Source organism: Ciconia boyciana, chromosome 11 (genome assembly GCF_034638445.1).
Source record: "Ciconia boyciana chromosome 11, ASM3463844v1, whole genome shotgun sequence".
Classification (NCBI taxonomy): Eukaryota; Metazoa; Chordata; class Aves; order Ciconiiformes; family Ciconiidae; genus Ciconia; species Ciconia boyciana.
Genome location: NC_132944.1, coordinates 10,912,036 through 10,939,807, shown reverse-complemented (window position 1 = coordinate 10,939,807; position 27,772 = coordinate 10,912,036). Strand labels below are relative to the sequence as shown.

General features: G+C 37.5%; 1 protein-coding gene across 2 annotated transcripts; it reads right to left on the bottom strand.

Moving 5' to 3' along the window:
- Window positions 1–1,662: 1,662 nt before the first annotated feature.
- Window positions 1,663–27,772, bottom strand: CRBN (cereblon). 2 transcript variants are annotated; one of them, XM_072876183.1, is made up of 11 exons: window positions 27,537–27,772; window positions 23,859–23,968; window positions 23,491–23,693; window positions 22,460–22,609; window positions 18,515–18,677; window positions 14,389–14,451; window positions 13,584–13,668; window positions 11,800–11,915; window positions 8,659–8,723; window positions 6,980–7,111; window positions 1,663–5,394 (listed from the first exon to the last, which is right to left on the bottom strand). In XM_072876183.1, the coding sequence occupies exons 1-11, from the start codon at window positions 27,601–27,603 to the stop codon at window positions 5,211–5,213; spliced, it is 1,338 nt and encodes a 445-aa protein (XP_072732284.1). In that variant the 5' UTR covers window positions 27,604–27,772; the 3' UTR covers window positions 1,663–5,210. The 2 variants fall into 2 exon arrangements, with proteins under 2 accessions (XP_072732284.1, XP_072732283.1); XM_072876182.1 differs by having other exon boundaries at window positions 1,664–5,394; window positions 23,859–23,971; window positions 27,537–27,770.

Genomic DNA, 27,772 nt, shown 5'->3' with positions numbered 1-27,772 from the left:
AAAGAAACAGGAGGCTGGGAAGCTGTCTTCCTCCGTGGCTTTCCACAGCCACACGCCTATGGCTTTGTGGAGCAGCGACATGGCGATGCCCATCGTAAACACTGTGCTGTTGTCACAAAGTCCTTGTGATTTTGTATAATGCTTAGAAAAAAACTGCAGGACTTTTCCAATGGAGCAGCAACCATCCCGAATTTGTGCTATGCAAACATTTGTAAGGGGGAAAATCATTACGCAGCACTGCAAGCTCTCAGAAGACTCAAAGGTCTTAAAATACAGAGGAAAGGGAAAGCCCATGGCACACGGCAGAGCTTCAGTGTGAGGAAAAATTCTGCACTAGGAAAAAAATCCTGCATCAGCAGCACGGTCTGTGTGGAAAACAGCATCTGGAAATGAGGCAGGTACCTGTGAAATTCCTGCGAGGTTTCTTCTGGCACAAAGGCCAAAGCGCCAGCTAAGCCACCTCACATGTGTCTGCTTGGAAAAACAAGAAAAACAAGGAGTTTACTCAAAAATTAAATTGTTTAGCAAGTCAACTAAGAACTGCTTGACAGCAGGCAGGTGGACTCCCACGCTGGTCTACGTAACTACCATGTTTGGGATAGACACGCGTTACCGTCATCCCTTCCCCTAACACCTCTGGGAGAGCAGAATTGAACACTGCTTCTGAAAACACTGTGACCACCTCCGAAAGATAAAACAGGCAACACGGTCTCAGCTATAAGGTAGCAAGGACATTTTGAAAACTGTCATATAGGAAAAATGAAGTTGTGTTTTGAGCCCCAAAGCAGGATTAAGCCCATTTCATACACAGAATTTAAGCCTTCTAACAGCAAATTAGATTTTGGCACCACGAGTTAAGCTCAAACTGTATCTTCCTGATTCCTTGATAACCCAGTCCAGAGAACATTCTCCTAATAAAATTGAATAAACCAGATTACAGAGACACATTTCTGGTGCTGCTGGTTGAACCACAACAGGACAGTCCTGCAAGAGGATGGATATAACCTGTAATATATAACCTGTAATATAACCTGTATAACCTGTGGATATAACCTGTAAATCTACACGTCCCTTCTTTCCTGGTTAAACTGCCCTCAGCACAGAACTTAGGACGGTGTGTAATTGAAGTAACAGGCCTGGGGGGAGCCTATGTTTCAGCAGATGTTTATGCAGCTTAAAATTCTTTCCACCGGCACCTCCTGGTTCCCCTGGCTGCTGCCTCACCCCAGCACCCTCTGCTTCACTGCTCACACCCATCTCTTCCTCCCTCCCTCGACTGCTTTTGCTGACCCTGTCTGCAAAGCCTCCGACTAGTTTTCCTCAAAGCGTCTCCAGATGCATCTTCCCCATACTTTCACTACCTAACCCCTTCATATATTTACCTACCAATTTCTCTTTGTGGGAGAAACTGGAGATAAAGGGGATGCTGGAAAAACCATCAGGACTCTTAGACCTTGGGAGGTTAATATGGAGGGAAGCAATTTGGCCCTGAAGCTAAGAATTACTCAGGTGGATTAAAGCAAGTAAGTGCAGAGATGAGAGAGAGAAAAGAGTTTGAGATGAAGGACTCAAGGTTTCATTTTGATTATTCATTGGAATGAGAACCTACGCTCTCTCCATGTTATTTCTTACCTTCTCTGTCCTCTGCCCGTCGAGCCTGCACATTCTTTGAAGCTGAAACTCTCTTTACTGAACATGTTACTTTTTGAAGCTAACCGGTTTAAAACACAATGTAAACCCAAACACTTTCTTCTTCCCATCCCAACCATCAGCAAAGAAAGATCAGTTTTGAAACAAATTGAAATTTATTCTTTGCAAATGTTTGCAAGCAACAAGATTTTTCTGAAAAGTTGTCTCAAAAGGCAGACAGAGGAAGAATTAAAGCGGAGAACGTGCTACCCTTTCCGCAGCTTTTACAAAGCAATTAAATAAAGGTGAAAAAACAATGAGAGGAACAAAATGAATTGCAGCACATACAAAAACAGCATTATTAAAAAACAAACGGTAGAGTACTTGAACATGTTTTAGACCAAGTGTGGAAGTGTCCTATGTGATTCTACCTATTCATCAAAACTAAACTAAAATATATGAAAACTTGCAATATTACAGGCTCTGATTGTATGACGTCTTTATGCTATTGCAACGACAGCTTGAAAACAGGCAGCTCTATACTGCATGTGCTCCAATCCAGCCCAGAGCTGCTGCTGCACAGGGCAGTCCCTCTTCTGTCCCTACAAGACGCCTGTTCCTCCCTCCTCCCTCCTCCCTCCATCAGACCTGACACAGATGTGGCTGCGCAGCCGGGACACCAGCCCTGCGACTGCCTAATTCCTAGATCTCACTAAGAAGGACAGAGATTATGGCGGGAGAGAAGAGAAGAATGATCCCTTTTGGGCAGCAGCCAGCAAGTCAATTGGATTAATTAACCCATGAAGCTACGTGCCAACCAATGAATGCAGTAAATATAGGAAATTATCGTAAAATGTGATTTCCTTTGTATTTAGCTCTCAAAAGCATATGATATGCATATTTGTCAGTGATAATTTTCCACAATCCCAATCTAGTAGTTTTCTCTCCAAAACAGAGAAAAGAAGCATAGAAAATATTAACCAATGTAGAGAACCATCCACGACTCCACACCCACCCTGTCAGTCACATGCTGTACATTTTGAGCATTCTTACACGTGTCGCACTATAACGGCCAGCTTCACCACGGCAGGATTCATCTTCTTTGCAGCAACCTGAATCACACTTGTTTTCAACCTGGAAAATGTAATGGACTTTGAAATGGCAAACATTACACAGAAAGTTAGGCAGATGGAACAGCATCATCAACAATAAAATTAAATTAGTGTTAAATTTACTCCTGACTTATCTCACTTGATTATATTAGTTTACATTTCACTATATATACACAATACCAAAAATATGCCTATTTTGTATTCAAACATTGCCAACATAATGCCATTTTCAGTTGAGGCAATCCAAAAGACTCGGCCAAAAACCCAAAGACCTTATGAAGTTCAGTGATAGCTGAGAAAATAATTTTGAAAACCTCACTTGCCATACCCTCAGTGAATACTTGAATTGAATGGCAGCAGAAGGTACTCTAAAGCACCCTCAAACTTCTTGCCACCAACAAGCCCTACTGAGGGTAACGGGAACAACAGATACTAGGTATCTTTGAGAGAAAAAATAAACCAAGCCTACAGCTAAGCCATGTGTGTGTCTGTGTGCATGCACGTGCATGTTGTGTGTACGTCTGTGTGGGTGCATGTGCATGGCGTGAGGGGAAAGCGGAGTATGATTTCAGTGGTTATCCAAGTACAGAGGTTTCACAGTCCCACTCTCACACTAGTGCTTATCATTTCAGCCTTTTGAAAGCTTATTATAGAAACATAATCAAAATACAGAATGTTTTCTTGACGAAAATGAGCCATCATTCACCCTCTATTTGTTCAGAATTATATTCAAAGAAGTATTGCTTTTCACAGTTCACTGGCACGTCAGAGCACTGCACACAAAATTAAATACGGTATTAAAGATGTCTATGGAGAGAACAATAGTTATCACAGAAGCACAGAGGTAGAAGGCTTCAAATAACTAAACCTGAGTTACACAATCATTAGTTTCTACATACCTAGCATAATAAACTATCCTAACAGCCTTTCAGCATCTAGCATCTTTTCACATCTGGGTATCTTTTCAGCTGCACTGTAAGAGGTGCCACACTATCATTTAAATCAGCTACTTGTCTTGTAGAGAGGTCTGACTTAGCCTTTCGCTGAAGTAATCTGTCCCTGCTATGTATGTTTGATGTAGGGGTGTGATTTGAGAATGTCCAAGTAGTGGCTGATGTCTTAAATCTTAAGGAGTTTCATGTTGTTATATTTAACAATGCAAGTTCTCAAATATTTACTGTGAAGAAATAAAGAGTGAATGATAAAGCTTCAAAAGAAAAACAAAAAAAAAGCATGTATGTACACATACTGAAGAAATCTTCAGTTTCCATCATCAAAGTGCATTCTGAGGGAAAAAACTCCCAATAAATCAATGGCAAAAGCTGCTCCATTTTGGCACCCAATGTCTGTAGCATAGACAGCACTTAAGATGGGGCGGGAGGGGGGGGAAGCACACTGCCTTTTATTTGTTTTATTTAGAAACTTTTGCTCTTTGTAAGGTAAGGGTGATAATGTGAAATTTTACTTTATGATATGAAAGTGTAAAAGAAAAAAAATTAAAGAGATGTTGCCTCCCCCTTGTCAAAATAAACACTACTAAAAAATCTCCATAGTTATGTATTTTAGACAGTACTTCACAGAACCCTGGACACATATGCTGGTAAACTAATCTTCACAGAAAAAATTTTGAAAAGTAAATACAAGCACATTTGACAGTAAATGACAATGTATTTCATGTATATTTTGTATAAATAGTTTAAAATTTAAGACTTCTAAAGTCAAAGATCCTAAATATATCAGACAACTTGTAAGGACCGAATACTTCCCATGGGTTCTTCTCAAAGGGCATCTTGTAATGCAGCTGTTCTAGCCACAGGCAGCAGGAAGCTCTTGCTTCTGCCAGTTACAGCACTGCCACTGACATTACCAACACAGTATCAGTCAGAAGAGATACTTCCGTCTTGTACTCTCTTTGATGGTTGTTCAGCAAATATCTGAGAAATAGCACGAGCATAAAATTTGAAGTATTCCACATCGTTAGAAACAGGGATTCTCAGCAAAAACAATTTAAGTGTATTATGGAAAATACTCCGCAGCAAGTAACTGCTATCTACCATCATACATATATTGCATAAATTACATTGTTTATTTGTAATTTTATTTTCCCCCCACCTCCTTTCACTGCAAATTGATAGCAGTAAACATTTTCTGAAATTATACAAGGAAGTAGAAAGTTCAGTCTCAAGTCTGCCCAGATGGATCAGATCAATTTCTTAGTGTCTCATGCCACCTCCTCTCCCCAGCTGTCATTTTAAAGATTCAACCTTCAGTTCTTAGTGTGGTCTGAAACAACAGTAATGTGGATACACACCAAACGCAAATGAGTGAGCCTGCTTGTTTGGTTGTTTTTTGTGAGTGGGTGTGGGTTCTTGGGTTTTTTTAAGTTTAAGTAAGCATCAGAAGCAGAACTGAGCAGATGCATTTAGGAGACAGACTACTGCCTGTTCATCTCCAAAGCAGGTTACTAGATTACAGGCAGAGTAACGGTGATCTATCGTGGCCTGAGTCTTCCTCTGTTTCTGGAATCCGAGGCAGGAGAGCAGACCGTGTCAATCCCCAGAATTTCTGAGGTGACATATCCTTTTTGGTAGCTGTGAACTTCCATCCCATATGGTTCGCACAGATTCTGCACTGGGCTATAGTCCAGGCATACCTACCGAAAACAAAACAAAAAGTTGATGCTAACATGTAAGGAAAAGACATCTTAAAAATACTGGAACACAGCTCACTTAGCAGGTAAGAAGGGAATACTAGTCTCAAGCTAGATTTTCGAATAATTTTGGGGAATCAAGGTGCTCAGCTCCCACCTAAAAACCCCGCAGATCTTAAAAAAAAATTTCAAAAATCATCATTCAAGTATAGAAAGCAACTAAAGCATTTTACTAGCACAACATTTCAACAGTATGATGAAATACTCTGTGCCTTAAAGAAGAGTCAGAAAATGGTTCTCAGAGAGCAAGTTACTTCATGGAAATAAAAGTGATTTTTGCACTGCTCCTAGATTAGCAGGGAATTGTACTTTCCAGAGCAACAGAGCTTTACTTGAACAGCTTTAAAATGCAGAATGAGTATTTCAGAACCCTCATAGAGGGGAAGAGCTGAGAAAACACATACGGGTAAGAAAAATTAACTCTAGATATTATAAGCCACAAGTTTTCTTCAGCGAGTCTTAAAGAGTGCATTTTTTATGACAGGTATGCCACACACCCTCCAAGTCATTACTCAGTGCTATGTGACAATCCAGAAAAAACCCACGATCACGAGAAAAATGGAAGAGTAAATGTGTACATGCATTAGTCAAGAACCTTGGACTGGCTGCAGATACAGCAACATATTATTTTATGCTGCTTCAGAAGAGGACATGGTAGCCATAAGGACAGAAGAATGACTTCTAACACTCTGGCACAGAAAGGACCACTCAGAAAAGTGGTCTGGTAAAAATGTACTTAAAATAATATTTTTGTGAAGCTATAAAGAATATTTTTGTGAGACTAAAATTCAAATATAGTTTGACATTTGAGCTATTTTCAGGAGTTAAATATTCAAAGTTTTGAATGAGCACCTGCAGCATGCTTGTCTAGCCAAAAAACATTAAATTTAAGTTACCAGAGAGGGGTGACATTTTGATGCAAGACCCTTCATTATTAGGCAGACTTTTAGATCTTGACAGTTAATTATGCTACTGTTACAGAGATTATTATTATTATCTAGTAATAATTAAATAAATAAACCCACCCCCCCAAGGTAATCAGATTAATACAAAGTTAGTGATTTTTAAATTAATGTAACATTTATTCAGTTTTTAGATCTAAAAAGAGTATCTCAGTAGTATAACTGCATTTATATATTATGCTTTGCATTTGCACTTTATTTACTTTATGGTCAAAGAAACCTGCATGGAAACAGTAATTCTCATTTGAGTTGTAGCTTATACAAAACTATACACAAAGAAACTCCCAGACAATCAGTATCCTGTTTACTGCTCTCAGACGCTAGACTATGTTTTAAAATCTTAAGATATCCATATACTTAAAAAATTCCAGAGACATTCTGAAAACATTCTATTTTCCATTTTATTCTGTATTTTGAAAAAGTCTGAATTTACTTTCCTATTTTGCATATGAGCAAAACGATGGCATATGTTTCAAGAATTACATATTTACTATTCCACTGTCAGAGGAATACATTTATAATCAAATTTCTCTCATTTACTAATAAAGTTTATTTCAACTTATTACCCAGGAAACCAGCTGTGCTCCGTTGATGGTCGTCCACTGAGATTCAAGTTGCAGGCTTTATATACAGTAAGGGTTTCATGGATATACCCATGAGGATTCACATATGCTGCCATGGGTCCACATAAGGATAAACTACAACAGACAATTAACAATTTTGTCAGACTTCAAGGAAGAAACAAAAACCAAAGGCAGTCAAATGTAAACAGGAAAAACTGCTAACCATGCTTAAAACTATTTTCCATAGCAAAAGAACCACTTTAGGCTGTAGGAAAAAAGTACCTTTAATTATATTATTAAAAATTGAAAGAAAAGAGATACTAATGTAAAATATCATTGCACAAATTTTCTTAGAATTGCAGAAATTTAAGTGTCCAGTGTTATAAATCTGATGCATTCATCATGCATAAATTATTCCTGTTACCTACTTATTAAGCCCCTACTTCAGAAAAGGTATTTAAAAAGATACTATCACAAGTAAGGATTAAAACATTCTTGTGTTCAGATGAACCTCACCTAGCTGTTTGTTAAAGGGGACAAGTTACTTAGAAGATAGCTGACAGGATGCTATGGAAACTACCTCATTTAAGGCAGTTATTAATCTTTCCCTCAAAAAACTACAGCTCAGTATATAAAAAAAGTACATGATAGACTCATAATTTATTTTACTTGCTGCTTTTTAATAGCAACTTCCAATAAAACCAAGTAACACCTATATTGCCACTCTTAAATCTAACTTTAAAAGTAAGCAAAAACCTTCAGTCATTATTCTAACTTCTCAACATTCTTCTGTTAATTTCCATCATATCGACACAGCAGGAATTGTGGTTTCTGGAAACCATCGTTTGATTAGAAGATAAGAAATGGCTTTTAATTACCATGTCAGCTTCTTATCACACTGATAAAGGAAAACTGTGGGGAGTCTTGCTTTGTTAACCAAAATGTCTTTTAACCTTCACATTATCATGTGATGGACAGATATTAGTTATTCAAGATTAAAATAGTGACAAGACTGCCAGAAGCAGCTATTATTTGGAAAGTGTATAGTATTACCATTGTTGAACATGGAAGATATTGTACACGTCAATATGCCATACGTTAATGGGAATATACTGTCTAGTGAAGTTATTAGGATTAAACCCGACATTCTTAAAATAAAAAAGGTATCACAATGCTTAATGACATAAATAGGCAATTTCCTTACATGACAACATCTGGGGAGCCTATCTATACCACTCTATTAGTGCATTTTAATCTGCCATTGAAGCTTGTTAACATATAGAAGTCGGAATGAAGTGCTGAGACAGAATTTTTTGTCCTTTTATTTCTGAATAAAGTTCATGAGATCCCAAGTTTTATATGTAACAAATCTGTATTTCAAAACTTACGGCAGAGTGCACAACGCTTCAGTGGCAAGGTGCTGGAGTAGGTATAACACGGCCTTTCACACTAACTTCCGTTACAATATATACATGGTGATGTTCAGATTTCCTAACTTTTTATTAAAAAAGCTCAAATAACCTGTTTTGCTTTATAAAGAAAATTCCCTATAAATATTTACTTAAATTTTATTACAGTTGTGGAAAACACAATAGTTACAAGACATAACCTAGCTTAATCTGTTTTGCTGTGCCAGTGTTTCTGATCAAGAACCTCCTGAAGATTAAGAGCAATAAACTCACCTGAATATTTCATTCTTGGTAGTTATTTCGGTGTCTTGGCATTGCTTACAACAAAGAGATGTACACTTGAAAAGAAAAACAAAGAGGGTAATTTCATTCATTTCCAGACACTTGTCAGCACAGTGGCAAATAATAAAAATGTCTCTTCCCTTCCCTCAGAATAGACTTTGTACCAATTCTTTTGCTTATCTGGGCAGCAGTCACTTATGTTTTCTCTTTCTAGCAAAGGATAAAAAATTTTTCTATTATTTATGGTAAACATTAATTGTTATCTAAAAGACAAAACATATTTTACATACCTTTTTTAAAAAAAAAAAAATCCACACACAGAAGAGAATCTGACTACACAAAGATAATAAATGAGACAACCTTCTAAGGTCTTTAAAAGCTAATTTAGAAAAAGCCCATTGCTCTTCTAAGATGTAACACAGAAAAAGTAGATAACTACAAATGCAATCATTAAGTTTTTCTAAAATTTGAGAATACTGTAGATCAGTGGTTTTAATTTCCTCAAGAAAAATATGTAAGATGTATTGATCTTTCTCTTAAAAGATTATAACAGATTAATCTATCTTCTACAATTTCTAGAAAGTAGAATGAAACAATTCATCACTGACATTGCCCAGAAAATAAGCATTTAAATCAGCTTAGTAGAACACTACTATTAATTTCAGGAGGTGCATTACTTCTACCTCTTTTTAAGGGTAATGCATGTGAAATTACCCCCAAAATGATCCACTATATTTTGGAACAAAACACTGTGCCTAGGATCTTCACTTGGACAAGTCCCTGTGTGAGTGTATTTCCTTTTAAAACTTTGAGTAAATCACAGCTCATGCTTCTGAGTCTCCCTGAGCTCTGACTCCTGCACTCCACTCATGTAATACTACACAGGCTTACGTCCGTCTTTACTCTCTCCTTTCCTCTATTCAGATGCTCTGGGCTTGTTGCTGCATTTCAGCTTCCTCCAGCTCCTTTCTTGCAGGTGACTCTGGTTCTGCCCCACATTTTCAACATGCCGTCTACTCATCCAGGAGACTGAGGGAGGAAAATTGCTCTCCTATACAGATACTATTTATCATACACCAGTTCTCTTCACTTCCCTTCTTAAAGCTCACTTGGCCTTTCTCTTCTACCAGGGACCTTTAATGCCTACTATCACTCACTCTTTTAAATCACCCTTACTCACAGATTATAATCGAATGCTCATATATCCCTCTCAGAATCCAATTTAGACAGCTACTTAATTCCATCCCTCCACTTCCAAACCTATCTAATTACTACAATTAGCACTCTCAAGCGGAATTTACAGAAGTGTTATACCTGTGAGTGATGTACATTAGTTTAAAAATAAGCACAGAAACAGTTAACTGTCTTTAATAACAGGAAAAGCTATTAAAAGTACAATATAATTCACTGATATCAAAGACAAAAGAAAATGGATCAGGTCTTACAATCAGTTATATTGCTGTAAATTACGTTCTGAACAATGAACTGTGTTAAGTCCATCCTTGTCAAGTAAACCAAAATATATGCTATGTTGCCAGAGCACCCCTTCTCATTAAAGAACCCTGGCTTAAAAAGAGTGGATTTGATCAAAATAAGTGTTGCTAAAAAAATGTAAAACACATAATGCACTTACCATTCCCACACTAATATAGAACAGTTACACACATTTACAGAATAAAATTTCACACAATGATGAAGAAAACACCTTTTTGGTGTAGGCTAAAAGTCAACTTTACCTTATATTTTATGAGGGTAACTTAAGTCCTCTTGTCTCTTTGGGATTTATAGAAAATACACAATGTACTGAATATGAACAGTTCTTAGTAGTACCTGAATATCCAAATGTTTTCGGAGTTTCTGACTCAGGAAAGACAAATGAATTTTAATCTGATTACAGAGTCTCATGCAAAAACTTTTCCAAATTCTGAGACAAAAATGGACGAGATGTTTTCTGTCTCCTTTTCTCTGTATATTCCCTTTTCGCTTTTTGGTGCATGAACTTTGGGAAGAGGAACAGTATTAAAATGATATTCTGGTTCTCTTTTGCCCAGAAACAGGCAGTACTTTTTAGGCAAACAGGCAAAATTTCCACTGCATCAGCAGGCAAACACAATAGTGACTGGGGTTACGTTATACTAATGTTTGAGACAGTACTTTGGTATCCCCAGCAAGCTTACAACCAGCAAGGTGAGGGTCAATCAGGATGTATATAGCTATTCTTTGTGATATGAATCTATTAACAAAACATTAATTTGTTTCTCCATTCAAGAATTGAATCGCAAATATTCCAGCTACCACTATCAAACACAAACAAGTTTACAGTTAAAACTTGTATTTATACCAATGGCTCTTTTCAGTGTTTTCTCTTTGGAAAGAGAATAGCAATCTGAACTCCTGTTGGAGATGTTGCAAATGCTGTTCCTAAACAGTGGGATTCAACATGAGGTTGACTGATACTTAGTTGCATTATCAGTTATAATATTACTTAGAGTAGATATTATTATTAAGAAAGCATATATTATTATAAAGAAATGTACTATGTAAAAATAAAACTTCAATGTCCTACATTTAGAGCATTACATGGCCATGGCAATGGAAAGAAGGGGAGGGAAGACAAGTTTAACATTTTAAAAAGGTATTGCCTAACAAGTCAATACATGTCTTTTGCAAAAATCCTTTCAGTTCAATACTTAGATTTATACTCAACAGCTCAATATTACAAAGATTTATCTTTTGTTACAAAATCTACAAGTTTTCACGGCACAAAGCTACTTGATTGCAATGTATTATACTGTTAATATGGGGTTATGATGTTCCCAAGATGGTTATGAGCAACACTGGCCTTCTAGCACCATCTCTTGGCTAAAAAAGTGCTGTGAGGGGTTGACATATAATAATACTTGTTTTTGTTAGAAATTGTATGTTTCTTGCTTGCTGCCAAACAAAGTCTAGTACTGAGAGAGAGCATTTTCCTTCTTGAGCAAACTTTTAAAGGGGAAGGAAGAAATAAAAGAACACCCAAATTCCCTCTCTAGAAGTATTATTTGGAAATTTCATATACTTTTGTTATAGATTGTAACAGTTACTCCTATTTTTTGTGAGAACAATTTAATGACAAGAAAAAATACTCACTTTGTTCATAATATCTAATTCACACCGCAGTCGCTGAACAGCACTACCTATTTTAAGCAACTGTATACGTAATGCATCATCAATTGGCAGGCAAGCAGCGACTCTGTAAGAAAAATCTAGAAATGAGAAAGTATGAGGCCTGTTAGAATTTTAGAGAGAAATAAAACCTACTACTTCTATTCAGTTACAGATAGAGTGCTAAAACTTAGGTTTATAATAGACTTTTAGAGGTCATCTTGGTACATCCTTCTGCCCTAAGGCTGGATCATGTACACATAAAAACCTCTTCTAAGATACTCATCTAATCGACACTTAAAGATCACCAGTGATGGAGACTGAACAATGCTAGTAAGGTAATGTATTCTAAAACCACAACAGACCCCTGGAGAACATAGTCTGATACAGACCTCCACTACGACAGTGAATTACTGAGTTTTCCAACCACCAGTGGTTATCTTTATGCTTGTACTTCCTCTTTTTTTTTTTTTTTTTTCAAAAAAGAAAGACATACTTTTATGAGAGAAGGAAAAATTAAAGAAAAACCACCCCAACCATACACCTCCTTCATAAATTACAGCCAAGTTATATTACTCACATTACTACTAACAAAGTATTCTTTACTGTTATATTGTGAGAAGAAAAAAAGAGATACTCCGTATTTACTCCTTTCTCGAGGTTTTGGAGGATTTTTTCACATTTGAATGCAGACCAAAATTAGATCAAAAAATATTAAGTTAAGAAGACAGACTTTTTTTTTTTTAAAAAAGTTTTAATATGATAGTAAATTCTCAGGCAGCAACTTCAATCAGGTATTAAAAGGCACAAACACAAAAGGTAGCAGACTTTACTTTAATAGTAGTAGTCATTCTTTAATTTAGCTAACAAAAACCTTGCTAAGCTTGAAATCACCCCATCCCTCACAGCCTGTAAAAGAATTCAAAAGCTGAAAATTTAAGTCAGCAAAATATCAGTGTGCTGTGAATCATGAGAAAAGTGCCAAAAAAACCCTGGATTTTTTTGTTTGTTTTCAGATTATTTCATATGCTTTCCATATATGGTCCTCTAAGCAGCACTCTGGGCAAAGCAGATAGGAAGTACTTTCAACTACTACTTTAGGCAAATCAGAAACGAGAGTTCAATGTATATCAAAACTATTGAGCCCCGACCTGTGCTTAACTGACTTTAATTGAAGGCTGCAGTTTGAATTCCCCCCTTATTAGGCATTTGAGAGTCTACACAGGAAAGAATGTTTTTCCTCTTAGAAAGGCTTCAACTGAAATTTCCACCTCATTAGATCCTACACCTGTAGAGAGAAGAGACTTGTTCACTGGGGCAAAATCCCAATGCCAGCTAAGGCATTAAATTTGATACCAACTTTTTTGCAATTAGGCACTGGTGCTATTTTCTCTCACATCTGATAAGAGGTAATAAGAAGAAAGAACAAAGAGATTATATATACTAACACTTAGACTTACATAAAGACAATTTAAAAAATCTAGTATACTTTCGGCTCTGGTTTTCTTACGAAACACTTAGATCACATTCCTCCTGCCAGGGAGCACAATGGAGTTATATTTCTTTTACTGAACATGCTTCCACACGGCTGAAGGATGTTTGTCTTTAAAAGCTCTATCAACCTTCTGTCAAAGTCAATCCTCAAAATTTATTGGAAACTGGAAGTGAGGGATGGACTGCCAATAAAAGCTAATTAGCTAAGTTTTGTTTTCTCAGGAAACATAAAAAAAAAATTAAAAATTGAGTTCATAGGCTAAACATCATCATACCTATTGGGTTTGTTGGAAGAGATTCATCTTTAAGATTTTCATCCCATTCATGTAGCTGCCTCTTGACTCTTTCCATCAAGGTTTCCTTTTGTTAGAAGAAAAGCCTAATTTAAATACATAGGTATTTCTGTTTTCTTAGGAAAAAAAAAAAGGAAGCAAAATGTAGAGTAAGCTATTTTCCCCTAAGTGGACATTAGCTTTTAAGCCTTACAATAATTACAGAGTCATTTTGTACCTACATATTTTAAACTAAGAGCAAAATAGGATGGGAAACGGGCCAAAATGAACCAATGGCCTACAGTGGTTATAACTCTCATTAGAGATAAGGAGACAACTGTTAAAATTCTAGAACTGTACAAACGAGATAAGGGCTAGCCTCCTCCCTGCTTCTGCCTCTCTTACACCAATTACTTTATGTACTAATATACATACGTATATAAAGAAATGTGTACCTTTTAAAGGGTAAACCAACTCCAACAGCAAAGACAGACCTAAGACTATCCAGCACCCTGGTGGTTAGGACATTCACCTGGAGCATGCGGGACAGAGGATTGAGTTTTTGCTCTGAGACAACACAGCAGAAACCTGAACCTCTGTTATCCACCCCAGACATATGCATGAGAGAACAACTATACAGAGGGGGAAGCCCTTCCTGCCCTTTTCACAGTGAACTGAAAATTATACACTTCTTTAAAACATAACATATGAGCCAAAAAAATTAAAGCTTTTACATTATCCAATAATTAGATATTAAAACACACAAAACTAATTGTAGATTATTTGGTAATACACAGGGTGAACTTACAGCATCATAGAGAGAGTAGAGCCAGGGAGGCCAAGATGTCAAACTTGCACAGTGGAACTTCCTCTAAAGCCAAAACCACAAATATTTATTCTTCAACATTAGCAGATTTTAGGGACAGTTCTTGTTCAAACAAATAAAACAGAGAAGAGATACCTGACTATTTAAAGATACAACAAATTATCACCATCAGGACCAGTACTTCAACATGAAGCTTCCAAACCACTTCTCAAACACATTGAGAGCTAAGACTTCTGTACAAGACAGACATTATACACATTTTCTCAGAAAACTTGTCTCAGCATTAAAAGTATTTCTAATGTTTAGTAATAAGAAATTATACCTTTCAAAAGAGCATTTATCTGAAATCTAGACAGATCAAAAAATTTAAGTACTATTAGACAGTGCACCTGTTCTTTAGTATCCATCAACTGTTGCTACTTCAGCAACCACAGCAAGCCACAATGTAAGGTTATTAAACTATTCATATTGATTTAGTCAAATGCATAAATAAAATGAAAGAAGGAGATTAATGGGCCATATCAGGTATTCTAAGCTAACATATATAAATTCAAAGGACATATGATGATACCTTTAAAATGGAAAACCAATCTGTTAAAAACATAACCAGAAAATATCAACACACAAGTCAGGAGTTCCAGAGGATGCTTTCTCACAGCAGAACAGTTACTGATTAAGAAAACTTGGGTAGTCTTGATGTTTAATCCTATATTGCTAGCCACTCGCACTCTGCTATCTATTTTTAATGGAAATCATATTTTCAGAAATCAATGCTTGTGCCAGCCTACTGAAAATCTATTAAACAGCTATATTTTAACTTCCCAAAGACAGTGAACAAAATATTGTACTACATCTGTCTAACACACCATGAAGAAAAATTCAGACCCAAATGGAGCACTGAGTAAGAAACACATGTGGAGGAAAACAAAAACAACAGGGGGGAAAAAAAACCACCCTGAAGGTCTCATAACTATTTTTTATTGCAGGGTATTCTTTCAAAATAAAAGTTTTACTAACAGGAGTGGCCCATGCTACTGTACCATACTTCACTGTGAACATGACTAACATGTTCACTTGAATTGTGTACGAAAACATCTATACAACAATACAGAGCAGATATGGAGGAACACAATACAAGTGGCCACCAATATCACCTCTAAAAAAAATCTTCAGCCTGTGTGTATCCTGCAGACAAGAAAACCTGAATTATAACTGAATTCCTTAACCACCAAATTTCCAGCAGTGTAAGGTTATTTGCTTAGTTAACCAATTCTCTACAGTAACTTCAGAACACCTAAATTTATAGATTTAGGTTAATAAAACTCTAAAAAGCAGTACACTACATAACCAAATTGCTTTCCAAAAGAGGATCTCAAATTGTTCTATAAATACTTGCAAATTAAATTTTCATTTTCCCTTTGAGGGCAACTACCCTTATTTTACAAATGAGAAAAAAATAAAAAAAAAATTAAAAATCAGGCAATAGAGACTAAGATCCACAGCAAATAAACGGTACTTTGAGGAAAGAATTCAGGAACACCAAAACTCAAGTTATTGTTTTAATTAGCAAGTATATTTTCTGTAACAGCTGACATGGGGTCAGCTCTTATATGGAGCAAAAACCGTTCTTAAAATGGAACTTCCATTTTCTAATATCTCTCATTATATTAGTAAACATACAGAGGTACAGCCTGTCATATTGGAAACAGTCACAGTTCTACTGACATCAATAGAGCAACGGAGGTTAATAGGACAATGCCCCTACTCTGGATCTGTATCTCAATCCACAAAACATGCACTGCATTTCAGCTATCAGACAGACTCAGCCTTAGAAAGGGATTTCCGCCCCCACCCCCACTAAGCTTGGGGTTTCTGGGCTTGTTAACTCATAGATGAACTTGTTCAAGAACTCCGAGAATCACTATCTTTTTGTTATTAACGACTTTTTTCTACAGATTTCAAAACCATTGAATAAAAAGACCCAAATCCAAACCTTAACTGCATCTGACAATGAGGAGAATTACTAGTGTTCTATATTCATTTCTGGAGGTAGTTCCAAAGATCTCTACAGATACGGAAGACTTCAAGGTATCCCTCCTCTTATATGCCACTGACTGAAACAGCGGGTTAAATAAATAACAAATAAGCCACAGTTTTAGTTTTTTCAGAAGTGTCAGGTTGCTCTGTTTCACCACATCCTCTCCTACTGACCTCAGTGCTAACTCTTCTCTCATTAACCTTACCGTGCCCATTTGTCCACTGTTAATGATAGTTAGCCTTTGAAAAGCTTGCACTGTGCCTGAGAACAAGCTAGGTTTACACTTGAGAGGCTTTTGCTGGTATAACTATGCTAGTACGATACGCTAGCATGGTGCTTATTATGGGAAACATAATTTATTCCAGCAAAATTATCCTTTTGACAGTACGTTTTATTTCAGACTCCTAAAGGAAAACGCTGTATACTGGTAAAAGTGCACATTCACTTGTATAAATGCATCTTTTAGCACCTTTTAAACAGCACAGCTGTCTCTAGCACAAATCACACCTTATTATTCTCCTGAGCAATGCAAAAGTTTGTAGCTTAGGCCTGGGAGCAGCCACTTAGGACTCTTGAAAATTCTGCCCTACAATCTCAGCGTGAATTCCCTTCTGATTCCAAGTACTGTCACAGCTGCAGTGCTGCAAAAATACTGTAAACAAGCAAAGACAGAATTTGTGCCAGTGAAGCAAAATTAGGTTCTAGGAAAGTAGAACCTAATTCCTTAATGACAATACCAACATCTTGATAATGATTATTTCTCCTCTACTTCTAAAGAAGTGTAAAGTCTGCACACTTATTAAAAAAGCTCTAGGAAATAAAATTGATAAGACCATGCAACTGCTAATTCACCCACTTTGGGTGTAAAAGCACTGTCTTCTGCTAATAACTACTATGTCAACATATGCAGAGTGCATGGAAAAAAATCAGAGATTTCTAAAACCCTTTCCTATCTTGTCACTTTTAGTACCATAATAAGATTTAAGAAAGTTTCTAAATTCAGCTAAAAAAAAAAAAAAGGGGGGGGGGAAAGGGGTTTACATATTAACTATCCCAGAAGGTAAATTTGTTGACCAAATACTAATAAATCAAAAGCAGACTTAGAAATACATGTGCAATTGTCCAGAATAAGTGGATTGTATAGAAATATTGTGATCTGACAAAGATAATGACTAAGCGCAAAAGTCAGCAAGAACTTCAGATATGTGTTATATAAAAATTTACAAGATGAAAGTGCAACATAAAGCATGCTCAAAACTATAAAGTACGGCCTAGTTTTCAGCCAACAATCATCTGTGTGGGAATACTTGACTGAGATAAAAAAACCTGAGTCTGTCATTCTAATGCAGATCCACATATTCTGTAAACAAGTAACTGCAGGTGCAGAAGTTAATCCTTTAACTGATGCAGGTCTTAAAGCAAAATTAGCAAATGGAATTGTGATTCCAAACTAAGACATTACAGGTCTGCAGTTTCATCACTGAAATTTGGGAGTCACCTCTAAACCATCTCTGCTCGTTAAAGACCTCTTCTACCTGAATCAGTCACAGAGAAACAGTTACAAAAGCATCCTTATTTCCAAAACCAAACCATTATGACAAGTACAAAGCAAGAGCACTGGCACTGTCAACACTGATTGCCAATATTTTTATTGTTAAAGCAGTGTCAGTAAAAATCAATATGCTTCTTTGACATTCCTACAAATAAAATCCTATAAACTTACTGGTTTTTCCACCAACACTTCATCATCTACAAACTTTACCAACCAGCACTCTCTCCGAGGTGTTTTGATTATGGAAAAAAATAGTAATTGTAATATTACATGAAATATTATGTAATAATACCAACCTAATAATACTGTAATTAAAACTAAAGAGAACTAATAATGCAAAATGCGTATTTCCCTATTGTTGTGTAAACAATCACACAATAGGCGACAAAAGCAGGAGGTTGGCATCTAGCATCCCAGTTGTGCATCCTCCTCTAAAGATGAACAGGTGGAAATTTATATTGATTTTCAAAATACCGTCAAAAATTTAAAGAAAAACACCACAACAACTAGCTTCTAACCTTTTGATATTTCTGCCACCATTGATGTATAGCTCGGTCCTGCCACGATGTAGGTTTCGAAGAAGGAAATATATGGCATCGGCTGAGAGACTGCAGCTGTACTGCTGACATTGTTGAAGGCAGTACTCGCTCAGGAAGGATTTGTACTTTAGCCTGCTGGATTCTGATGAAAGAAAACAAAAGATGAGATATACACACGTATACAAGAGTTTAAAAAAATGGATTTTACTGCTTATAAAAACATAGGCTTGTGTAATAGATCTAATCACTACATAGTACTATAAAATTTAAGCAGCAATCCATTTAATCAGATTTTTGAAGTTGTATTAATGTAAATCAAATTACCTTAGGGAGCATAGAGCGTACCTGTAGCAAACCAAACATATACTATTCTAGAACACAGATTATCTCATGCCCTTGGCTAAATTATTAAAGCCACTGTGCTGACTGGACTTTGATCTACCTAAATTGAAGACAGAAGCAATCTCTATTTTTCCTTTTCCTTTAAAAACCAGAATTAGCTGTTTTCCAAATATTTTTTACACTGGTATACAGAACTCTACAAAGATCACTGCTTTAACTTTTTCAGCAAAAGTTTCTTTGCTGGTTTTTCCTCCCCCCTCTCACAGTTAGCTTCCTTTTCTACGGGATACAATAGGCTGTCTTTGTATTTTAGAGTACTAGATATCTGTTGGGATTGTGGTGGACAGAATTAAAGCCAGATTGGCAGTGGCAACACAGCAGAATATTCTACCAACTCAGCATTGTATTTTTAGATTTTTGTCTCCTCAAGTTACTTTTTGTATAAACTAATAGTCAGCTATTACATATCAAACCCTCAGAAAGGACGTTTAGCTGAAATGCAGTTTGCTATCTTCAGACCACAAAAGCTTATGTGCTTAGCTAGAGTTCAAAATCAGCAGAAATAGGATATAGACTCTGATCATCTTTTAATATCCTAGCATCAACCAGGTCACCTATTCTGCAAAGAGTTCAGCAACAGTTATGTGGCTACTAAGAATACTGGCCAGCAGAAAGGACTTCACATTTTAACAGTATTATGCATCAGAAATCCTGAAATATTAAGATGCATGTCATTACAAATTTCCAGTTGTACTTACAGGGACAACATTGTAGAAGAAAACATTCATTTTTCCAACAATCAGAGACCTCCGAAGCGTGCCATCTCTCTTAATATTCACTACAGATATCCATGTGTCAAGACACTTAAAATTCTTGCCAGCAACAGATACTAAGCTAGTACATACTAACCCAGCTATCCTTGTCGCTCAGACAGCACCCTGCCTATTAACCTCACGCCAGCAGCCCTCATAGCTGGCTCATTAGGGTTCCAATCACCAGAACTAGATTCCCTAATAGCACCAGTATCAAGTTAGAGCCTTAGGAACTTCACTGTACAAAACTGCAAATGTAAATGTACATGTAAGGTTTAAAAGACCTAACAGATTACTCTTGCAAATGACAGAATTAATGAGAATTAATTAGCCCAACCACTGGATCAAAAAGGTCTGGTTTTTTGTTTTCCCCAAAGCAAAATTTTCAGCATTTCTTACTGCTGATGGTTTGGAAGAGGTTCGCAAATGGCTAAGTACACTGAAATACTGGCTATATTACTGAGAGTTGAAGTATTCATCCATGAGCCTGGAAAAGTTTCTGTTGAGACAATTGACACATTCAGGTAAATCATCAGTCATTCTGATGATATTAAGGTAAACACTGATTCCAGTCTTGCTTCTGTGTGCATAATACACAGACCCTTGTTTGTTTATGTAGTGCTCTGGGTCATTTTGCCTGTTGTTACTTGTGTAGGTTTACTCTGAAGAAGTGCTGGGAAGTGTTTCTATGTTCTGAAAAGTGCCAGACCACTGAGACTGAGCAATGATTCTAGCTTAGTTCAAGCATTTTGAATCCTATATGCATCCTTACAGAATTCCCAAGCATGTGACTATTTGAAAGCAGAGTAACTCTATATAGTTTAAGTCATTCCAACAAATCTAGAGCTTGCCATGATGAGAAGATTAATCTTGCCTCCCTTACTTCACACATTTAAAAACTCATATGTAAGAAACTTATGAACGTGCTGTGTAAAAGTCATCTTTGCTAGTCAGTAGATATAAAACCATCATAATAAAATGTTTTAACAGTACAACAGAATCACTGTACATCTTAACTGTTTCTGGATACTGAATTCTCAGTAACAATGCCATTGCTACTGTAGCTGTCCAAGTACTGCCATCTTGTGTTCAAGCAATGATTTTCCCAAGCTGTAAAACTTGGAATATGTTATCTGTGACCAAATGTTAGGTAGTGATAAATAGCAAGTAGCACACAGTCTTCATTTCTTCAGCTGCAGGTCATAAAAGCATAAGAAAATGCTGAGCTCAGACTGTTCCTAGGTGTCTTTCCAAAGCAATGCCACTATACTGAACAATAGCAGAATACAGATGATTAGCTTTAGATTTACAGATTTGGAGTAAGACATTATACGCTTTGCAGAAAAGACTACAAAAACCTCTAGCAATTGTGCTAAGAATTGTCACATGCTTGCAGAATCAAGGTCTGGAGCCTGTATCTCTGGACAGTGACATTAACAGAGGCTCATGATGCAATGCATGATGTCAAGAAGAACTTGAAAATGACAGAAGACACAGTATACTCTTAACTAAATGTTAAGGGTCTCAGCCACTTTTATATAAATGGACAAAGGTATTAATTACATGATACGATAAAACTGTCAGGAGCCTCTAAATATCACAGGTATCACATTGGAATATAGAAAAGAACAGGACTAGAATATAGAAGAGAAGAGAACACTCCTGTCAAAGCTGATTTGAGTGTGTTTGACAAGCACATGAATTGTCAACCAATAACAGGAGAAGTAGTACTTTTCTATCAGTGAATTATCAGTGAACAGTCAGAAAGGAAGAGGTAAGACTTGCTGAAGGTAAGGATGTACTAAACTGTGCCAACGGTTAAAATAAACAAGATTTAGTATTTGAGAAACTGAAAATGATGGGCTGCTCATAGTTAGCAAAAATCAAGAACCTATTTTCATATTCAAATATTTATCCAGAAATCTCAGTGTGCTTTTATGTTTTACAAGGGGAAAAAATGAACAAGCGAAGCGACTTATTTCTCCCTTATTTCCAGACTCCAGTCCTCCCCTTTCATGGGCAGCTTCTCATGAAAACCACCACCCCTCTGGGCACAGTTGTTGTCCTCTCCATATCTGAATCATGCAGCTGAATCCTTCTGCATGCTGTTGAGGCTCAGTAGTTAAAGATCACTCAAATGTACAAAAAAGGACAAGCATATTGTTATTAGCTGTAGTGTCAGACCCTTGCCTGCAGCAGTTCAGAGCTGCAATTGCACATAAAGTTATGAAGTGGAACACGTCCAATGCAGACCATCTCTAGAAAGGTCTCCTTTCAGAAAATGAGTGTTACAATTTTTTAAAGGAATGGAATCTGGTCACTATTGGGGAGGCTTTCCACAAGACAACAGAAGGCACACACTTGATATTGTATGCTCTCATTTCACATCTGGTTTGAAACAGGGACGTGAGATTTTGAAATAAAGCTTTAGAACTTACAATGCAGACAAATCAACATCTTTTTCCTGACTTAATTTTCAGAAACAAAGTCATTCCGACAGATGTTTTCTCACACACATCAAATCAAACTACAGGTAGATATTCTTTAGAGAATTTTATAGCAAAGTTATTAACAATTAAAACATGAGTCTTAGAACAGGAAATGTCAGAAGTCCTTAAAACCCAGAGAAGCTACTGATTAAGCATTCAATTAATATCTATACTAATCAGTCAACTGTGTGACTGAAAGGGCAGATGCACCTGCAGTAAAATATAATGTTTTGGTGAAACAAGATTTGTAGTATGTAGAATTAAATATGTAATTTTCTTACCCATCTGACTGGGTTCTTATTTCAAGCACCTTGAACCTCTGTCTTCCTATTGCTTTCACTTTGACGGTTTCAATTCCATACTCCTGCTCTTCTCTGTAGGCATATATTTCTGCTGTTGTTCCAAAATGTGCTTCCCTTTCACGTACATTACTAAAAGTAACAGAATTAAAAAGGTTACCTACCCTCCAAACAGCATTGTTCATTCAGATTTCACAAGTTAGTCTACCTGCACTGACTGTACATGATTCGTCTTATCAAAAAAGTAAATTTGGTAAAATACCTCCAACTGACTGCAATAATTATTTTTCCATTTTAACAGCAACTTCTAATGTTTTGTTTGGTTGGGGGTTTTTGACAGTTGACTTAGTTTTATTTTAGGGTCTAGAGGTGAAATTCTGTGAACACAGGGATCACCAATGTATGTGCATTTGAAATGCAGACACTGAAAGTACCAAAATTCTTTAGATTGACTTTCTAAAAGTAACTGTTCCCACCTCCTACATAATTAAACCATAGTAAATTGGCGGAAGAGGGAGCAGCATTCCCAATTTCTTTTGGCACTTTTACGTTTTCCGCTTTTCTCTCACGTCCTGTCTCTCAACTCTATAGTGAAACTTTTGTCTGTGCTTGTTAATTTATACACAAAACAAGCAAATACACCTTTACAACAATACAGTTCTCAAAACAAGAATCTGATTTTTACATTTCAGATCAAGGCTTATTCTTTAAGCAAAATGGAGCAGTGCATTCCAACAGTTACTGAAATCAAGAGGATGCTCAAACAAGGAAAGCACATCAATGCTTACTGTTTCTCTATACAAACATGTGATACTGTCATGCAGCTACCCAATATGACACAAAAACCTTTTCATTACATATTGGAAGACAATTTTTGTCAAACAATTTCAAACCACAGCTTATGTTATTCACCACAGAACCAATGCAACCATCTGCTTTTGATTTAGTATCCAAAGAAATTGTGCTAAAAATACATGCTGCATACCACCAGTAAAGCCACTCGTGTATTTTACCTGTATGCAAGAACAGCAAACGTTCTGTCTTTCTGAATTAAATTCCGCACCATGCTAACCTCTTGAGGGTGAAAAAGCTGAAGAGGTAACGTCTGTCCAGGAATCAACATCACCATCACATGGGGCAACACGGGAATCACCTGACAGCTGTCATCATCATGCACCGTTCTTCCATGGAACTCTTCCATATCAGAACCTAAATACTGAAAACAATAAGTAAGGAAATGACAGTGGTATAAGAGGTTTCAGTGATTTACAAGCATAAAATAAAATTAGGTCTTTGGTTTAAGGATATTACAATAGAATTACACAAAACCAATCAAAACCTTTTCAAGATGTATTTAACGGATGATATATAAAGAACATACCACATGTGATGTTGGCAAACTGGTATCAAAATTAATGATGTTTGGCTTTTCAGCGTCTTTACTACCTTGATCTTCAACTTCCATTTCATTATCATCCTCTTCCTCGCTCTCTGCTAATAAGGACATACAGAATATTGTGTAGAAATCAATCAGCAAAGACTAAGATACTGAGAAAAATTAAGAGAATCACAGAAATGCATTCAATATTCCCAGGCTACAGCCTTTCATGAGGAAGCAACTTCCGTATTTATAAACTTGTGAAAAATAATTTTCTTGCTGTTACAGCAAAATCACCATTCTATAGAAAGGGTCAAAAGCTGGTAATTTGTTTTTGAAAGGCTAAAGAACAACTTTTCTTGGAAGAAATAATAAAACTCTGTCAGCTCAGATTTTCACTACAGTAGTATTTCCTTATCTCAATTCTAAACATCTTCTGCCTGCACACCAGGATGCCAAGTAACTTAATTTCTTGTAGGATGCTGAATACAGCATTTGAAGTAGTACAAAACTGAACAATATAACTGCACACATAAAGCAAGTGAGTTAAAAGTAATCTGAAGCTCTATATTCATGCAAAGACTCTTGCTAGTATTTTAGACAACTTCACTGCTGACAGCCTCTCCTGTGTGTATACCAAACACACACACACACAAACCCCAGCACACACACAAACCCAGCAAAGACAACTATAAAGGAAGCAAATAACATGATCCTGCAAAGAATTTCAGGTTCAAAATAGTATTTAAAAATTACTACTTTCTTCCCATTTCTCAGTTCCAGGTGTAAATTCTAAACTTAATTTAACTGTCTTCTTGCCTGAAAGTATCAGTATATTTTATTTTGGAAACACAAATAGTGCATTTATCTGTATAAAATCTGTATAAATATTTAGAAGTAAATTAAAAAACATACTGAAGATAACAAAAAATATACCTATCTCTAAAATGCTGGTTTCACTGACTATTCTGTGCATCACCATACAATGTATGCCTGCAAATACTCACCCAAAACAAATGCAATGTAATTATCACACATTTGTAACTGTATTACTTGATCCTATTTCTTTTAACACAAACAGTATTTATAAACCATGCTATATCTAAAATAGATGCTATCATAAATTTCGCAAACCAATCTGTAGGATTCTTACACCAATAGCTGTTGGGTAATGGATAATCCCAATGGTGCTGAAAAACATCATTTAGATCTTGAAAGCTATTACATTACAAGATAGGCAGAAAAATATCTTTACAAAAGTCTATCTAGTTGCCTGCCTTTGCAATTAGTATCTTCTTAAGAAATAATCCAGTTGAAAATTTAAAAGGTGGTGTGATTATCTTATCTGAAAGGTATTGTAGGCAAATCTTACAAAAGAAAGATGCGCCAAAAGCAAGAGTCCTCCTTCAGAAATGGGAGCACCACCACTCTCTTTCACCGAGATCTTACTATTTCTCAGAGTGGGAGGACAAGAGAACAATGAAGACATTATAAGCTCGTTTTGGAGAACCTTTTCTTTCCCTCTTCGGCCTTCAGACACATTTGTTAAATGTATTCTTTACAAAATGTTTAGTCAATGGTGTTCTTTCTGCTTCACCTTTTTTTTTTGTTTAAATATTGCATAGTTTACAGAACCTTCTCTATAGGAGGCACAGCATGGCATGCTGATGTTATGGCTCCATCCTATATTTTATTTATCTCAACAAGAAATGATCCAGCACAACAAGAAAAGAGGTTACAGACTCTCTTTGGTGATTTACCTAATTATAGAACTTAATAAGACATCAACTTCCTAATTACTGTAAAAATATTCAATTTCTTTACGAAATTTCTCTTCCATTATACTCATTTAGGAACCCTAACCATGAATGATTGCAAAATGTTTAAGACGTACAAAATGGCCAGCATTTTGCTTAGCTTGATGGAGGGAAAGAGTAGAAAGTTTTTGCTTGGTTCTGGCGCAGCAGTGCAGGGTGGCGGAGGGAAGCTGACTTCATCAAAAATTATATTCTGGTTTGCATGCACTCTCATCAAGTTGCACCAATCATTAGCAGTTGTAATAGCCTTTTAGAGAGAGGCTGTTTCACTTGTTTTTCTGAACACAAAAGGAATTAACAGCAGTTGATCAGAAACAACTATGCCCTGCAAACTTTTGCTCGTTCTTGCCAAAAACGCACACTAGCTGCTGTGTGGTGGCAGAGAGGAACGATGACTCATTTTACTGCAGCAGCACCATGTGAACGTCGAAAAAGCACCACCGTCTTCACTCTCCTCCTTGATCACACTACAGGAACAGGAGACGGAAGGCAAAAGGAACTGCATCTTTTACATCCTTAACTATACATATTTCTGTTGATTTTTTTTTATTTCAAGATTAGCAAGATCTCCAATACACAGAAACAAGGGAAAAGTAAGTGCCAAAGGCACCCTGTGTGACAAGGCTCACATTTCCTTCGTGGCAGGTTAGGCATTCCCAGATGCTCATCCTGGCCCACTAACACTACCAAATCTACTCTCAACACTGCCGTGCAGAAATGAGGAAATACAAACCTCATTTAAAAAAACAGGAACAGGGTAGGAAATATTAAGGTTACATTTCCTAAAATGTTCAGGAAATATTTTCATATTATTTTAAATATATGGGCATAAAATGCTCATAGAATTTCCTGCTATAGGAAATTACATTGGTTACTGGCAGGACTTACTGGTACATTCTCCTCTGCATTTTTATTCTGAAATAATGTTTTTCCAGTTTAGCACGAGCTGCTTCCAAAACCATATGATCTCCTGTCAGTTTGGAGGCACTAAGTGCTAAATCAGAGAAACGCATGTTATTATGCAATAGGTATCTCCATGAGAAATCATGCTGGTCTACGTGGATGGACAAGCCAGGCTGTTCTACAAACTCCAGCATAAATACTGCAGAAGCCTGGACAGCGTGTGGAATCCAACACCGCCCTCAAGTCCTGTGCACACCACCTCTTGCTTCCCTGCTTATTAATGGCATTAGACAGCATTTAATTTGAGCAGAGACTTTCTAAAACAACAAATGTTTTCCCTCACACTTTGTTTGGTTTTACAGAGGTCCGAATTTAGAGAGAAGAGCGTCTGCATTTGCCCACTTTGGTAGAAACTTCACAGCATGTTTCACCCGATCAGCTGCCTCATGCCTAAACACCCGCTGACTGAGTATCTCTTCTTCCACCGCAGAATTACGGGTTCAGTCAATCCGGGCTGTAAGCGACCAACGTGCCAACACCAGAGCTAGCTGCCGTAAGGAGGCTGCAGCTCCAACGTTTGCGCTGCACCGCCTACCACCCACCTAAAGGCTACTCCACGAACACCGCCCGGGCTCCCCAGAGCTCCCCTTCTGCCCACACAGCCCCGCAGCCTCCTCCTTGGCCCCACTCCGCCTTCCCTCACCCTCTCCCCAGGCCCGCGGAAGGCAGTCCCCGCTCCCCACATCGCCTCCCGCCCCATGCGCCCTCCCAAGCAACCCCCCTCCGGCCCCGCAGCTCTTCCTGCCGCCCCTTCCCCCCGATCCCGCCCACGCACCGGGATTCGGCCTCCTCCGCGCCCGCGGAGCCCCGGCCCGGCGCCTCACGCCCACCCCAGCCTAGCGCCTCCTCCCCGGCTCGGCCCGGAGCCCCGCCGGCTCCCCCCGCCGGCCGCGGCCATTACCGGGCACCAGCTGTAGGTGGTTCCCCATGTTGTTATGGGGCTCGCCACCTCCTTCCTCGGCGGCCATCGCTGTTTACCCGGAGAGGAGCCTGGGAAGCCCCCGGCGCGGGGGGAGGAGGCGGGAGGAGGAGCCCGAGTCGCCGCCGCCGGAGCAGCCCAGGAGCCGCGGCCCGGCCGGCGGCCTCTAGCGGCGTCTCTCGGGGAGCACAGGGGCTGCCGGCGGGTCAGGGCCTGTT

Excerpts from the sequence above, each read along its gene's own strand:
- CRBN (XM_072876182.1), bottom strand. The coding sequence starts at position 27,603 with ATGGCCGCCGAGGAAGGAGGTGGCGAGCCCCATAACAACATGGGGAAC. Across the intron at positions 14,452-18,514 it reads GGTGGCAGAAATATCAAAAG|AGGAAGTTCCACTGTGCAAG; the intron begins GTTAGAAGCTAG and ends TTTTGGCTTTAG. Across the intron at positions 5,395-6,979 it reads GAGCACAGCTGGTTTCCTGG|GTATGCCTGGACTATAGCCC; the intron begins GTAATAAGTTGA and ends TGTTTTCGGTAG.